This window comes from Alexandromys fortis, unplaced genomic scaffold (genome assembly GCF_014885135.2).
Source record: "Alexandromys fortis isolate MF-2015 unplaced genomic scaffold, M_Fortis_MF-2015_v1.1 scaffold_258, whole genome shotgun sequence".
In the NCBI taxonomy this organism is placed as follows: Eukaryota; Metazoa; Chordata; class Mammalia; order Rodentia; family Cricetidae; genus Alexandromys; species Alexandromys fortis.
Window position 1 is genome coordinate 472896 of NW_026068132.1, and position 14278 is coordinate 487173.

A 14278-nucleotide genomic window follows, 5' to 3' on the forward strand; every position below is an offset into this window, starting at 1 on the left:
TAGGATCTCCTGGATCGGAACTGCCTAGGGACAAGCCGGAAAGAATTTGTTACACTTTAAACGAATTCCCAGGCGATGCTTGGGACGCAGGGCCAGTCTGGTTCCTGAACTCTTTGTGTTCTGTTCTGAGGAAAGCACCGCTCTGCCTGGCTTGGCTGAGGCCATCCATGTATGACAGACATCACTCTCCCACAGCTCTTGACCAGTGACTTGGCCAGCGCAGGTGGGGGACAACACAGGTCTTAGATAAAGCAAAGCCATGGAGGGGTTAATGTCCCACGGAAGACCCCGGGAGAGGGGATGGGGTGGTGCTGTGGTCGTAGAGGACCTGGACTCACCTACAATGATACCACAGGCGCTGACCAATCCGATCTCTTTCTTCAGGGCCACGCCGCTGCTTCCCGAGTCAGCCTCGGCCTGAGGGCTGGTGTCTGAGCTGCTCCCACCCGGGGGGTTCTTCGCAGGGTTGTTTCGTTGTCGGGCCCCCTTTTCCATCTTTCTCCGTAGGGTTCGGATCTCCACCAGCTAAAAGGAGCTGTCTCTTTCTAACCGCTTCTTGTGCGTGTAAATGTATAGATACGTGGAAAAAGAGTTCCCAATTAAAACGCCCTTTTCAGAAACAGAGAGCGCGCCTACCCTCTAAAAGTGACAGCAAATGAGAGAGAGCAGCAAATATTCCCACTCTGTACTGACACGTGTCACTCCTGCTACCAGAAAGGGCCGTGTTTTTAAAAGGGAGGTGACCGGCACTCAGGAGGCAGAGGCGGGCGGATCTCTGAGTTCGAGGTCAGCCGCTACAGAGAAACCCTGTCTCCAAAAAAACAAAAAAATAAAAATAAAAATAAAAAAAATCCCCCAAACCAACCAACCAAACAAACAAACAAAAAAGGGGAGGCAAAGAGCATATCTATTTAAATACAAAAATAGAACTGTACCAGCGACTCCAGCTGGGATTCTCCGGAAAAGGTTTATCTTCAGAAGCCCAGGATGGCTCTGCTCGGTGTACCGGGCGGCGGCTTGCCCTGTTCGGGATTCTCTGAAGCCCTTCTAATAAACAGATCGCCTTCACCTTCCCTCAGTCTCTCTTTTACGATGAGGGTAAAAGTAGTTCTCGCTAGCCGAAGGGGTGGAGGAGGAGCCGTGCTCAGGTACTTTCTTCTCGCTCCTTGGCTCTGGATCGGATTTCCACCTGCTGTGGTTGGCCCTTCTCGCCCTTCTCCGGTCTGAGCTCGGTGCTCAAGCCTCAAACAGCCCCATCGCTGGTGCCGGCAGAGTGGCTGCTGCGTTTGCGAATGTCCTTCCTTCCCTTTCAGCGGCGGCCGGTGATTATTTGCGGCCGCGAGGCTCCGCCCCCACCTCCTCGCCATCCTCAGCCGCATCTCCTCCCCCCTTCTATTTAAATATTAGTCTCCCCCCCCCCCCCGCAAAGATCACGGAGAAAATGGTTTAAAACATTTCTATCTTTTTCCTCCTAGTGGAAGCGAGGGAAGGGTCGGCCGCAGGAAGAAGTCACTGGCCAAGGCTGCATCAGGTCGCACAGCATTTCTGAGCTCTGTAATGCCACGGTTTTGCAGGCTTTTGCTGCCTTCAGAAATAAACTGGCCCATGAGGTGTGGATCATTTGAGGACAAGGTCGAGAAGGCTGTAAGAATAGCATCATCAAGCTTTTTCCTGCAATTGGGGCAGGGGGTGGGGAGGGGCTTTGGTAGTGGTAGCATGGGAGGATTTAAGGCTGAAGAGTTTCTTTTAGGGACTATCATGAAAGGAAAATAATATCATCAAGAAGATGCAAGGTTCATCTGAAGCATGCTAAGGAGGACTCTGTTTTGCTCCCATAACTACTAATACTTAACTTACCTATACATTATTTGACCTTCAGATGGGAGAATTGCGAGCCCCTCGCTGATTATGGAGCAGGTTTACTGACAGTAAGAGATGAACATCCTTTCAGTACATTGTGCCTCCACTGCCCTGAAGAATTTAATTCAAAACTGTTGCTTTACCTCAAGAACAGTGTCTATTTCTAACTGTAAAGTACTTTGGAAAAACAACATGAAACAATATTACAGACAAGGCTGAAAAACTAAAGTTTTTTTTTTAACATACACACACACAATTATTTGCTTTTAAAATAAGTCTCAAAAATAAAATTCCAAAGGGCATTGTGGCACACACCTTTAATCCCAGCACTTGGGATGCAGAGGCAGGTGGATCTCTGTGAGCTCAGGGCCAGCCTGAGTCTACATATTGAGTTCTAGGCCAGCCAGAGCTACACAGTGAGATTCTGTCTCAATAAGACAAAGAACCTACTTTCCCAATCTGACCAGTAGCTACACAAATCTGGCTTCACTTTTTGGAAAATGTTCTAAAACACTTGAGTATTTTAGGAAGATAAAAACTAAAAACCTTTAGGATGGGGTTGGCTAAGCTATCTCGAAGAGCTTTCCAGGATGGGGCAAAGTCCTCCCAGCAGCTCCTCTCCCATCTGCCCCTTGACCACCCAGCTCAGCAAGTATCGAGAGGTTTCAAAGGTTAAGATCTCAACCCCTTCTCTTTCTGTTGGTTCAAGATATAGCAGATTGAAGGCCTCAGCAAAAAAAGAGCTGGTGGGGGGGAGTAAATGATTTTCAACAAAAAGAATAGACAAGGTTTGGAATATATAGCACAGACCTCCATGGGAGAGAGTGAGGACCGAGTCAGGCGAAAATGAAGAAGTGGTGTGAACTGTCTCTGGCCTTTCTTGACAACCTTCGAAAGCACGAAGGGAAAACTTGATGGATTCATTATTAAACAATCCAATCTGAAGACTTCTGCCCAGAGTTCAACATCAAAGGATAAAATCTTTCTGCTCCCCAGACACGAGTTCTTTCAGTAATGTCTGGTGGTTCTAGTTAGGATGCGGTTGCAGACAAGCAACCTCCCGTCTGAAGTGAGTGCGGATGAACAGCGGTGTGGACGCTCCAGTTCCCCGGCCTGATAAAGTTGGGAGAGAAAGAAATTATAAGTGCAAAGAGACGTTGGGGGTACACAGTGTGTCACCAAAGGAGAAAGGGAGGTTTGTTAAAGACTAGTATTTCCATTTCTTTAGTATTTGGAATCTGTGAGTGGCTTGCAGCTATTTATTGATGGGAAAATATGAAAGCTAGGAAAGGAACCTCCTTTCCTCAAAGGGACTTTAATTTATATTATATGTCTCTAGGCTGCTGCGCTGACATTTTTGTGGTATAAAAACTGTATATGTCGGGATCTCAAGCAACTAATATTGAACACAAGAAAGGAATAAAAGTCTTGGTGTAATATGTTGAGAAAAAATTGTGAAAAATTAATTGAAATCCCTTACATTTTGATCACTTAAGCTGCAACTTTGATCCACATTTATCTCTGTACTTTTTCCTTTACTCGTTGCATTTAAATAGTGCTTTGCAACTTTTCTGAATAATGTCTCTTTTTTCTTCCCCATTAAAAATTTAGATAGACAAAGCCAACTTGTTACTGTTTAATTTTGAGTCAGGGTCTCTTTACGATCACTAGGTAAATGAGGCTGGCCTTGAACCCATAGTGATCTACACCTCTGCCTCCTGAGTGCTGGGATTGAAGGAACTAACCCCTCCCCAAAACTTGTATTTTAAAAGTTTTAAAATATTAGGCCAAGGCTCAAAGAAGTGTCTTATTAGAGGTCAAAAAGCAAGCATGGGATCTGCTCGTGGGCCAGCAGGTTGTCACTGGCTTACACTGAACTCTCTCAGGACCCTGTAGCGAACTGTCAGCCTTTCGGTTTTCTTCGCTTGGAAAGAAACAAGACTTATGCTTTTCTCGTGTTTGGTGGTGGTGGCTTGAGATAGGGTCTCATTATGTAGCCCAGGCCTAGGGATCTTCTGATCTTAGGGTCCTTGTGTTTTTGATTTAATGTCATAACTGAATTTTTTTTTTAAAGAGACCTGCTTTAATTTCAGCACTTCCAAATCTGTTCCGAGAGACTCATGAGCCTTAATCTAGCCCCTGACATGGACCGCTGTCTTTGTCCACACACCGCTTTTTGAATATTTATCAAATGCTTACTTTAGTACAGTCCTACTTCCAATATCTGAGAGACCATTCTCATCGTTTTCTTGCTGAAAATAAGAAGAAATTGACCCCTTTAACAAGGAAGAATGTGGTTAGGAGGGGTCGTTTTCTCACAAACACTCATGACCATAGAGAGAGAAAGGCTGTGTGTGGCTGACACCTACAGCCTGAAGAAGGAGGTGGCCTGAGGACGCTGTTGCAATGGCTAAACTCTCACACCCGACTGTCCCTTTGGGGAACAACTGGTAAGAAGTATTAGTACCAAAGCACAGAGCATAGAAGTTAGCCGGTCTGTTTCTGCTTTGCTTCCGGAACTAATGGCACTTTGTTCTTGCTCTTTGTCACGGAGCTGTGGAGTCCGAGGTCACTAATGAGGGACCCATGCCGTGACTCTTCTCAGAGCTGTCCAAAGAAGCTGTCCTTCTTCAAAGGAAAGCCGCAGGCCGGGCCTGAGAGCTCATGCCTGTAATCCCAGCACACAAGAGGCTGAAACAGAAAAACTGCTGTGGGCTCAGGGCAGTCTGGGCGACAGTGTGAAACTTTCTCGAATACATAAGCAATTATGCAAATTAGTGGTGGAATGCGGGTGCCGCGGCACCAGAAAAGCTAAATCGGGGATCTAGAGGCAGCCTAGGCTGCGTAATGTCTAGTCAAACCTAGGCTACACATCTCCAAAATCAAACAAGCCCAAAACCCCATGGGACTGGAGAGAGAGTTCAACAGTTAGCAGCACTTAGTGTCCTTGTCAGGCGCACAGGCTCAATTCCCAGCCCTCACGTGGCAGCTCACGACCATCTGTAACTCCATTTCCCGAGGATACAATGCCCCCTTCTGGCCCGCATGGGCACTGCATGCATGTGGTGAGCAGACAGACATTCAGGCAAACTATCCACACATATAAAATTAAAAGACACAAATCTTTTAAAATATTTATTTCTGAATAAATAAACTGAGTCAATGAGATGGCTCAGCCAGTAAAGGGACTTTCCAACAAGCTGAAAAACCCGAGTTTGATCCTGGAACCCACATGGTGGAATAAGAGAACCAACTCTTGCGTGTTGTCCTGTGACCGCCACTCTATCGCGTACATGTGCATCACCCCTAACACACACACACACACACACACACACACACACACACACACACACACAGAGAGAGAGAGAGAGAGAGAGAGAGAGAGAGAGAGAGAGAGAGAGAGAGAGAGAGAGAGAGAGAGAGAGAGAGAGAGAGAGAGAGAGAGAGAGAGAGAGAGAATAAGTAAGGTAAAAAATTAAAACTCGTAAAGAAATGAATTAATTAAAAAATAAGATTTAAGCCAGGCCGTGTTGGGGCACCTGGGAGGCAAAAGTAGGGGGGGTGTTTCTAAATTTGAGGCCTCCAGGACCGAGGGAAGTCAGGGCAGGGACTGGAGCAGAAGCCGTAGAGGAACATTGCCTACTATCTTGTTCCCCATAGCTTGCTCAGTCTGCTTTCTTATACAATTCAGGACCACACTGCTGAGGGGTTGTACCTTCCACATCAATCATTTAAACAAGAAAATGCCCCCCCCCAGGCTTGTCTATGGGCCGATCTCATCGATGGATTTTCTCAACGGAGGGTCCCTCTTCCCAGATGACCTTAGCTTGTGCCAGGTTGACAAAAACCAAGCTACACACTAGAGATCTCTGATGATCTCATCCAGAGACACTCTTCGGAGCCTGCCACCCAACCAACACATCAGAACGTCCATGCCCCTCTCTCTCCTACCATCTTTAGTTGATCTTAAAATCAAAGTCAGCCTTGGTCTCTTTTTTTCTATCCTGAATTTCATTTTTTAGGCAGTCGTCCTAGGTGTGATTTTAGATCTTGTCTTTCTGAAGCAGGTCACTTTGTGCCGTCCTGTCCAGCTGCCTGCTGTCCCCATCCCACCATGAGCCACCCAGCAGTTTTAGAAGGAAAAATGTTGCCAGGCACGGTGGTACATGCCTTTAGTCCCAGCCCTTGGGAGGCAAAGTCAGGTGAATCTACATGAGTTTGAGGCCAGCCTGGCCAACATTGTGAGTTTCAGGACAGTCAGAGATATACAGAGAAACCCTGTCTCAAAAAAAAAAAAAAAAAAAAAAAAAGAAGAAAGAAAGAAAAAAGAATTTAAAGTTTCCACAATAAAGAAATGGTAAAAGCCTGAATCTTAGCCCTTGAGAATCAGAGGCAGGAAGATCAGTTTCAAGGTTAACCTCAGCAACATATGCATTTGAGGCTAGCCTAGACTATATAAGACTCTTAAACAAACAAACAAACAAACAAACAAACAGAAGGAACAAGACCCTGAAAAGCAAGAGCAATGAGAGCTACTTGAAGAGACACAGGCTAACCCGATTTAAACATGCGTGCTGTAGGCACGGACTGAAACATCACACGATACTCCTCTAACTGGCGCAACTTTTATTTTTCAACAAACCAGTTGAAAATAAGTTTAATTAAGAAGCAAAAATGAAAAGCAAACTGAGCCCAGGAGAGTCTCAGCCACACCTTCTCCTATAGTACCCTCTGCTGGTAACTTCCTGCCACGGCCAAGCTTCCTCTCATCCACTTTTCCCAGGCTGTATTATTTCTGCACACCACCTACTACCTGAAGAAGCCACCGGCTTAGAAATAAAGTCTGAACTTCCGAGCTCTCCGAAGCTGCTCCGCACATCCTTCCCCATCACCCCCTGAGCCACTGCCTTTGAGTCCCGTCAGCAACCCTGGACCATCCTATGCTTTCCCACATTAGGGTTTGGTACTGGTGTGTCTCTTCTGCCAGCGTGTGCGGCTCCCCTACTGCCGCTGCATAACAATTCACCTTATTTAGGCTTATTCAAATAGCCCTTCGAAGCTGGGCGTGGTGAAATATGCCTGACTCCCAGGACTTGGGAAATTGAGACAGGAAGGTTGCGAGTTCGAGGCTAACCTGGGTTACAGAGCAAGATCTCTTAGAATAAACAAACAAGGGGCCGGTGAGGTTGCTCAGCTGCTAAGAGCAATTGCTGTACAAGTCTGGTGACCTTAGAGTTCAAGACCCCACCCCCATGTAAAGGGGAACACTGGGTCCATGAAGTCATTCCTTGACCTCCACATTTGCTCCAAGAGATGGGTCCTTCTGCCAGTTTATGTGCACGTGCACACACACACACACACACACACACACACACACACACACACACACAGGCTTAGGGGCTATATAAAACGTGCAAAGCCAGGCCAGGTATAACCCAGTGGGGTTTCATGACTAGTGGAGGTTGCTTGCTATCTCTCTGGCACCAGGTCACTAGGACATTATACCACACAGATGAAATCAGAAGCTAAAATAAAATTTCCCTTCTTCAGGCTGGTCCCTCAGGCATTTGGTCACAGCAATGCCCAAGAAGCTAAAACACTGCCTTCTTTTTGAGGTTTCTGAGTTTTCTGATTCGGTATCACAACAAATCGTGGGAGCACCAGGAAATTAAATTACATACAGGTGATTTTACACAGGTGCAATGTAACACCTAGAGCCACAACTAAGATGCCCACACAAAAACACACACTGCAAAGAAACAAATAAAAATGGAAGTTTGTGGGTTGGGGAGCTGACTCGGCCACTAAGAGTCCTCTCTTCTCTGCAGAGGTCCTAGATTCAATGCCAAGCACCCACATGGGTGACTCCCAATCACTTCTAACTCCAGATACAGGGAATTTGATACCCTGTTCTGGTCTCCCTGGTTACCAGGCATGTACATGGTCCATACACATACACCTAAGCAAAATATTCAAACACATAAAATAATAATTAAAATATTCTCAATGGAATCTTAAAGTGTTCAGATAGCTCCTTAATATCATTTAGATATGAAACATCACTGGAAAAGCTCACATGCAAAGGTTCCAAGATCACCAGATTTCAAGATTACTTATAAAGTGACAGCAAGTCAAGGCAGGTGACCAGACAGACAGGTATTGTCATCAAGATAGCCAAGCCAATGGATGGAACAGAATAAAGCCCAACAAATGGGCCTGCTGGTGTATGAACAACTGATTTTTATTTTGTAAAATGTAAATGGAGACTGCTCTTTCGTTCTTGGCTGCCCAGATCTGAATAATCACACAGAAACTATATTAACTACAGCACTATTTGGCCAATGGCTTAGGAATTATTCTAGCTAGCTCTTATATCTTAAATTAACCTATTTCTATCCATCTATGTATCACCATGGGACTGTGGCCTACTGGTAAGGTTCTGTCATCTTTCTTCTTTGGCAGCTACATGGTGTCTGTCTGACACCGCCTTTTTTCTCCCTACATTCAGTTTAGATTTCCCACCTAGCTCTATTCTGCCCTGCCATCGGCAAAAACAGCTTCTTTATTAACCAATGGTAATAAAACATATTCACAGCACATAGAGGGGAATCCCACATCAGTAAAATATACATAAAAATTGCCATCCTACCCTCTTTCAAATATACAACTCAGTGTCAGTAGCTACATCCCTGATGTTGTAAAGCCATTGGCTTTATTTCTCAATCTCTTTTACTGCCTCAATCAGAAACTGTGTGCCCACTAAGCAATAACTTCATTCTCATCTCGTCCCGGTCCCTGCTAACCTCAAGCCACTTCGGTGTTTGTGAATCTGAATATGCTAAATATTTCAGATAAACGGAATCATATTGTTTCTCTCTTGTGCTCAGTTTATTTTGATTAACCTAATGTTTCAAGGTTTATGCACGTGCTGGCAAGTGTCCTAGGTTCATTCCTGCCGAGTGTGGAGGCCCATGCCAGTAATCTCAGCACTTAGCGGGCGGAGGAAGACGATTGGCCAGCGCTCTTTCTGGTGGAATGCTATTTCATTGTATGAATTGATCACACTGTCCACCTATTTATCGGTCAGCTAACCTTTAGGTGGCTTCTGCGTTTGGGCTATTGTGAGTACCGCTGCTTTGACTTTGGGTAGGCACTATGTGTTTGCGGTTCAGTTCTCTGGGATAGACTCCCGGCACTGCAATGAGTGGTTGGCTGTGTATTTATCTTTGTGAGGAGCCATGCGCTGTGTTCCATAGCAGGCATACGGTTTCACATTCCACCAGCACCGTGCCTGCCTGATGTTCATTATTTTCATTTAGAGAATGATAGATGTTTTCTGGGGAGGCAGAGCCAGGTGGAGCTCAGTGAATTTGTGGTCAGCCTGGTCTACAAAGCAAGTTCTAGGACAGCCAGGGCTACACAGAGAAACCTGTCTCAAAAAAACAAATACCACCCCCCCAAAAAAAAAAGAAAGAATGATAGCCGTTTTCAAAGAGCAGCACAGTTTGTGGCTTTGTTTTGTGTTTCCTTACTGACTAACAACACCGAGTGCCTTGCAGCCTGACTATTTCCCATGGGTGTATCTCTTGGTCACCATATCACACGTATACTATAATGCACATGTAAAGATGGTAACAAATTTAAATTTAAAGGCAGGAAAGATGGCTAAGAGTGCTTGCTGTTCCAGAGGACCTGAATTCAGTTCCCAGCACCCAAGCCAAGCAGTTCACAGCTGCCTGTAACTCCAGCTTTAGGATCTGACTTCTGCAGACTCCCAGACATACATGCACAGCTATATGTAAGGATACACACATAAAAAATAATTATTTTTTAAAATAATAATTTTAAAAGTGGTAGTAGTGGGCTAGAGAGATGGCTCCTTGGTTAAGAACATTTGTTGTTCTTGCAGAGGACCTGGGTTCATTTCCTAGAATCCACATGGCAGCCCCCAACTATCTGCATGTAACTCCAGTCCCAGGGGATCTGATGCCCTGTTCTGATCTCTGTAGGCACCAGGCACACACATGGTGCCTGCACATATATGCAGGCAAAACACCCATACACATAAATCAAACCAAATAAATAAATCTAAAAGAATTTTTTAAAATGATACAGTTGGGCCTGATGTTGGGCCTCAAATTCAAACTCTAGAACAAAAAAAAAAAATGAAAAAAATATCATTGGCTTTGAGTCTCTTTGAGATAGCAAGTAATGAAATAAAAAAGAAAACCCACTTCTTCAAGGAAAAGGTTTAATTAATAATTTAGAATGCATGTATGTACTTATTTGCTGTGTGTGTATGTGTGCGTGTGTGCATGTGTGTGGTCAGAGGTCAATGTCACCAAGAAGGCAGCTGGTTTGGTTTGTCATCAGCTCTCTGTCTGGGATGAGTAGATGTTTATTTGAGTCTCACACAACATGCACTGAAAATGAATTCCAGGAATTGCTTCATGTTTATGCACAGACCATTTTCATTTGATTCTGCATCTGCATAATATTCAGCTATGATTTGTCACTGGCAGAAATCTGGGCTGCTGCCAATCTTTTGCGATTGTAATTAATACTGTGTTTACCGCCCCAGAGGCAGTGGGACCTGGGAGAGCGGAGCCCATTAAACGAGGTGGACTAAAGTCTAACGCAATAGCCAACTTTGTTCAGCGCGCCAGACAGTTTATACTCTGAGGGTTAAGTGCAGTCACCTGAGTAAGGTGTGCAGTCACAAGAGCAAGTCGCATATGGCGGACAAGCCGCATATAGCGGGCAAGGCACTCGGCAAAAACGTGTTTTTCCATCGAGGCATATAAACAATAACATCACTCAGTTGCAAGGAATAATTGAAGTGAACTCATCTGCTACACCTGTGAGGGGCATAAACGCATAGTCCAAGAAAAATTCTGTGTTTTTGAAGAAACTGAGGACACAAGACTACTGTCTTCTTTTCTTGGAGTTTTCTCACAAGTACTCAGAACTTTTCTCACAGGATTTCATTCCTGGATGATGTTCCGACAATACTGCAAGACACAGCTTGGTTAATATTTTGGGGCATGTTTTTGCCAGTACCTTTGGAACAGAACTCTAGGAATAAAATTGCTGGTTTAAATTTTATATATATATATATTTCCTAGATCACGGCCCTTTCCACTTCAGGGAATGATGATTGATATCTTATCAGGGGTTCATGTCTTTCCCTCTCTTGGGGAAAGGAGTGGGTAGAAGGCAATGGAAAAACAAAGTGAACTTTTATTTGCCACACAAGAGTAACAATTCAAATAGGAAAGTAGAAATTGAGACCCTTGTTGATGACAGGATGCCAAGTAGAGGGGTCATATGTGTGGTCAATGAGAATGACCCCCAGAGGCTTGTATATTTGACTGCTTGGTCCCTGATTCGTGGACTGTTTTGGGAAGGATTAGAAGGGGTGGGCTTGTTGGAGGAGGTGTGTCTCTGGATGTGGTGGTGAGGTTTCAAAAGACCACACCAGGGTCAGTCTTTTTTCTTTCCCTCCCTACTCTGTTTCACTCTTGGCTTGTGAATAGATGTAAGCTCTTCACACTGCTCCAGCATCACACCTGTAGTCTGTCTATAGCCGTGTTCTCCACCATGTGGGTCTTGAACTCACCCTCTGAAACTGTAGGCAAGCTCTTAATTAAATGATGAGGGCCAATGGTCTGTATTCTGTCAATTATATTTTAAATAAATGCTGATTGGCCAGTAGCCAGGCAGGAAGTATAGGTGGGGCAACCAGACAGGAAGTAGAGGAGGGTCAATGAGAACAGGAGAATTCTGGGAAGAGGAAAGCTCATTTTTCTGACCCAGCCACAAAAGAAGCAAGATGTGACTGCCTTGCCGAATAAGGAACCGAGCCATGTGGCTAACATAGACAAGAATAACGGACTAATATAAGTTATAAGAGTTAACAAGAAGCATGAGCTAATGGGCCAATCCGTTTATAGTCAATGTAGACCTCTGTGTGATTTCTTTGGAACTGTGGAAATTGGACAGGACAGAAAACCTCAGTCAACATTGAAATGCTTCCTTCCATAAGTTGTCTTGGTCATGGTGTCTCTTCACAGCAAAAGAACAGTAACTAAGATTTTGTGACAGTTTATCCTCTTGATAGTCCTTAGGGGTGCCAGTTAAGAGAGGTTACAGATGTTACAGCCCTGTGCTCTCGGCAGACTTTGGGGTGCCAGCTGAGAGACTGTCAGTAAGCTCTACAGCTTGAAAGCTCTCAGAGGTCTCCGGGTACCAAGAAGAGTTTCTTGCTGGGCAAGGTTTCAGAAAGCAGGCCACCGACACCTCAGTGAGTATCAGGAGAAGGAGCCACGGGTCTCCCATTTTTGCCAACTCTGAAAGTTTCACAGCTGGAGCAGTGCATCTCCAAGCCTGGGGCAGGGAGTAGTGGATTTTGAAGCAGGAGCAGCAGCACCCTATCCCTCAGAACAAATTCCCTGCCCAGAAAGCAGCTGCAGCATCTCTTGGCACAGGAGCAACAGGAACTCAAGAACATTTCCCTGCTGATGGCAGGTGTTCTTATTGGCATAAGAACAGGCAGGAGGACCAATGGAACCAAATAGAAGACCTGGATATCAATCCACACATCTTCAAACACCTGATTTTTGACAAAGAAGCAGAAAATATGAAATGGAAAAAAGAAAACATATTTAACAAGTGGAGCTGGTATAACTGGATATCAACATGTAGAAGAATGAAAATAGACCCATATCTATCACTATGCACAAAACTCAAGTCCAAATGGATCAAAGACCTCAACATAAAGCCAGCCACACTGAACCTCATAGAAAAGAAAGAGGGAAGTACACTTGAATGCATTGGCACAGGAAACCACTTCCTAAATATAACCCCAGTAGCACAGACACTGAGAGAAACAATAAGTGGGACCTCCTAAAACTGAAAAGCTTCTGTAAAGAAAGCAAAGGACACAGTCAACAAGACAAAACAATAGCCTACAGAATGGGAAAAGATCTTCACTAACCCCACATCAGACAGAGGTGATCTCCAAAATATACAAAGAACTCAAGAAATTGGTCATCAAAAGAACAAATAATCCAATTAAAAAATGGAGTACAGACCTAAACAGAGAACTCTCCACAGAGGAATCTAAAATGGCTGAAAGACACTTAAGGAAATGTTCAACATCATTAGTCATCAGAGAAATGCAAATCAAAACAACTCTGAGATTCCATCCTGTAAGAATGGCCAAGATCAAAAACACTGATGACAACTTATGCTGGAGAGGTTGTGGGGAAAAGGGAACACTGATGCATTGCTGGTGGGAATGCAAGCTGGTACAACCCCTTTGGATATTGTGTAGTGATTTCTCAGAAAATTAGGAAACAACCTTCCTCAAGACCCAGTAATACCACTTTTGGGTATATATCCAAAGGATGCTCAATCGTGCCACAAGGACATGTGCTCAACTATGTTCATAGCAGCTTTGTTTGTCATAGCCAGAACCTGGAAACAACTTAAATGCCCCTCAACTGAAGAATGGGTAAGGAAAATGTGGTACATTTACACAATGGATTACTACACAGCAGAAAAAAATAACAACATCTTGAATTTTGCAGGCAATAGATGGAGCTAGAAAACATTATTTTTGAGTGAGGTAACACAAACACAGAAAGACAATTATCACATGTACTCACTCATAGGTGGTTTATTGTTGTTGTTGCTGTTGTTGTTTTTGGTTTTTTGAGACAGGGTTTCTCTGTAGCTTTGGAGCCTGTTCTGGAACTAGCTCTTGTAGACCAGGCTGGCCTCGAACTCACAAAGATCCGCCTGCCTCTGCCTCCCAAGTGCTAGGATTAAAGGCAAGCACCACCACCACCCAGCCATAGGTGTTTTTTAAGCATAAAGCAAAGAAAGCCAGCCTACAAACCACAATCCCAGAGGACTTAGACAACAATGAGGACACTAAGAGAGACTTACATAGATCTAATCTACATGGGAAGTAGAAAGTAGAAAAAGACAAGATCTCCTGAATAAATTGGGAGCTTGGGGACCTTGAGGAAGGATTGAAGGTGGGGGGAGAGGCAGGGAGGGGAACAGAGAAAAATGTAGAGCTCAATAAATATCAATTAAAAAAAGAACAGTGTTCCTTCTGGGAGCTGGGTGCTGACACAGCCAGGAGCCAGCTGAGAGCTAGACTCTAGCAGGACTGGACTCCGAAATTTTTCTCTTTTTCTCTTACAAAAAGTGATCCTTTCCAACTCCAAATAGAATCCAGTCTGTCTGTCCAGATCTTATTTATATACCCTCTTACGTAGAGCCCAGTAGGTTCTGATAGGCTAGGTGGGGGAGGGGCGGCATGTGTGTGTTCAAATGAAGTGTAAAATGGTACTAACCCAAACAGAGAGAGAGAGAGAGAGAGAGAGAGAGAGGTCAAATTCAGTGG

General features: G+C 44.5%; 1 protein-coding gene across 4 annotated transcripts in view; it reads right to left on the bottom strand.

Annotated features, from left to right (window-relative positions):
* Nucleotides 1-1306, bottom strand: part of Slc7a8 (solute carrier family 7 member 8) — a 59635-nt gene extending 58329 nt beyond the window's left edge. The window contains exons 1-2 of one of the 4 annotated variants that reach the window (XM_050126224.1): nt 936-1306; nt 339-525 (exon numbers count right to left, since the gene is read on the bottom strand). In XM_050126224.1, the coding sequence (XP_049982181.1) occupies nt 339-495 (157 nt within the window). In that variant the 5' untranslated portion in view covers nt 496-525; nt 936-1306. Of the gene's footprint in view, nt 1-338 lie in introns of all 4 variants that reach the window. The other 3 variants (XM_050126223.1, XM_050126222.1, XM_050126221.1) reach the window with 3 other exon arrangements.
* Nucleotides 1307-14278: the final 12972 nt, after the last annotated feature.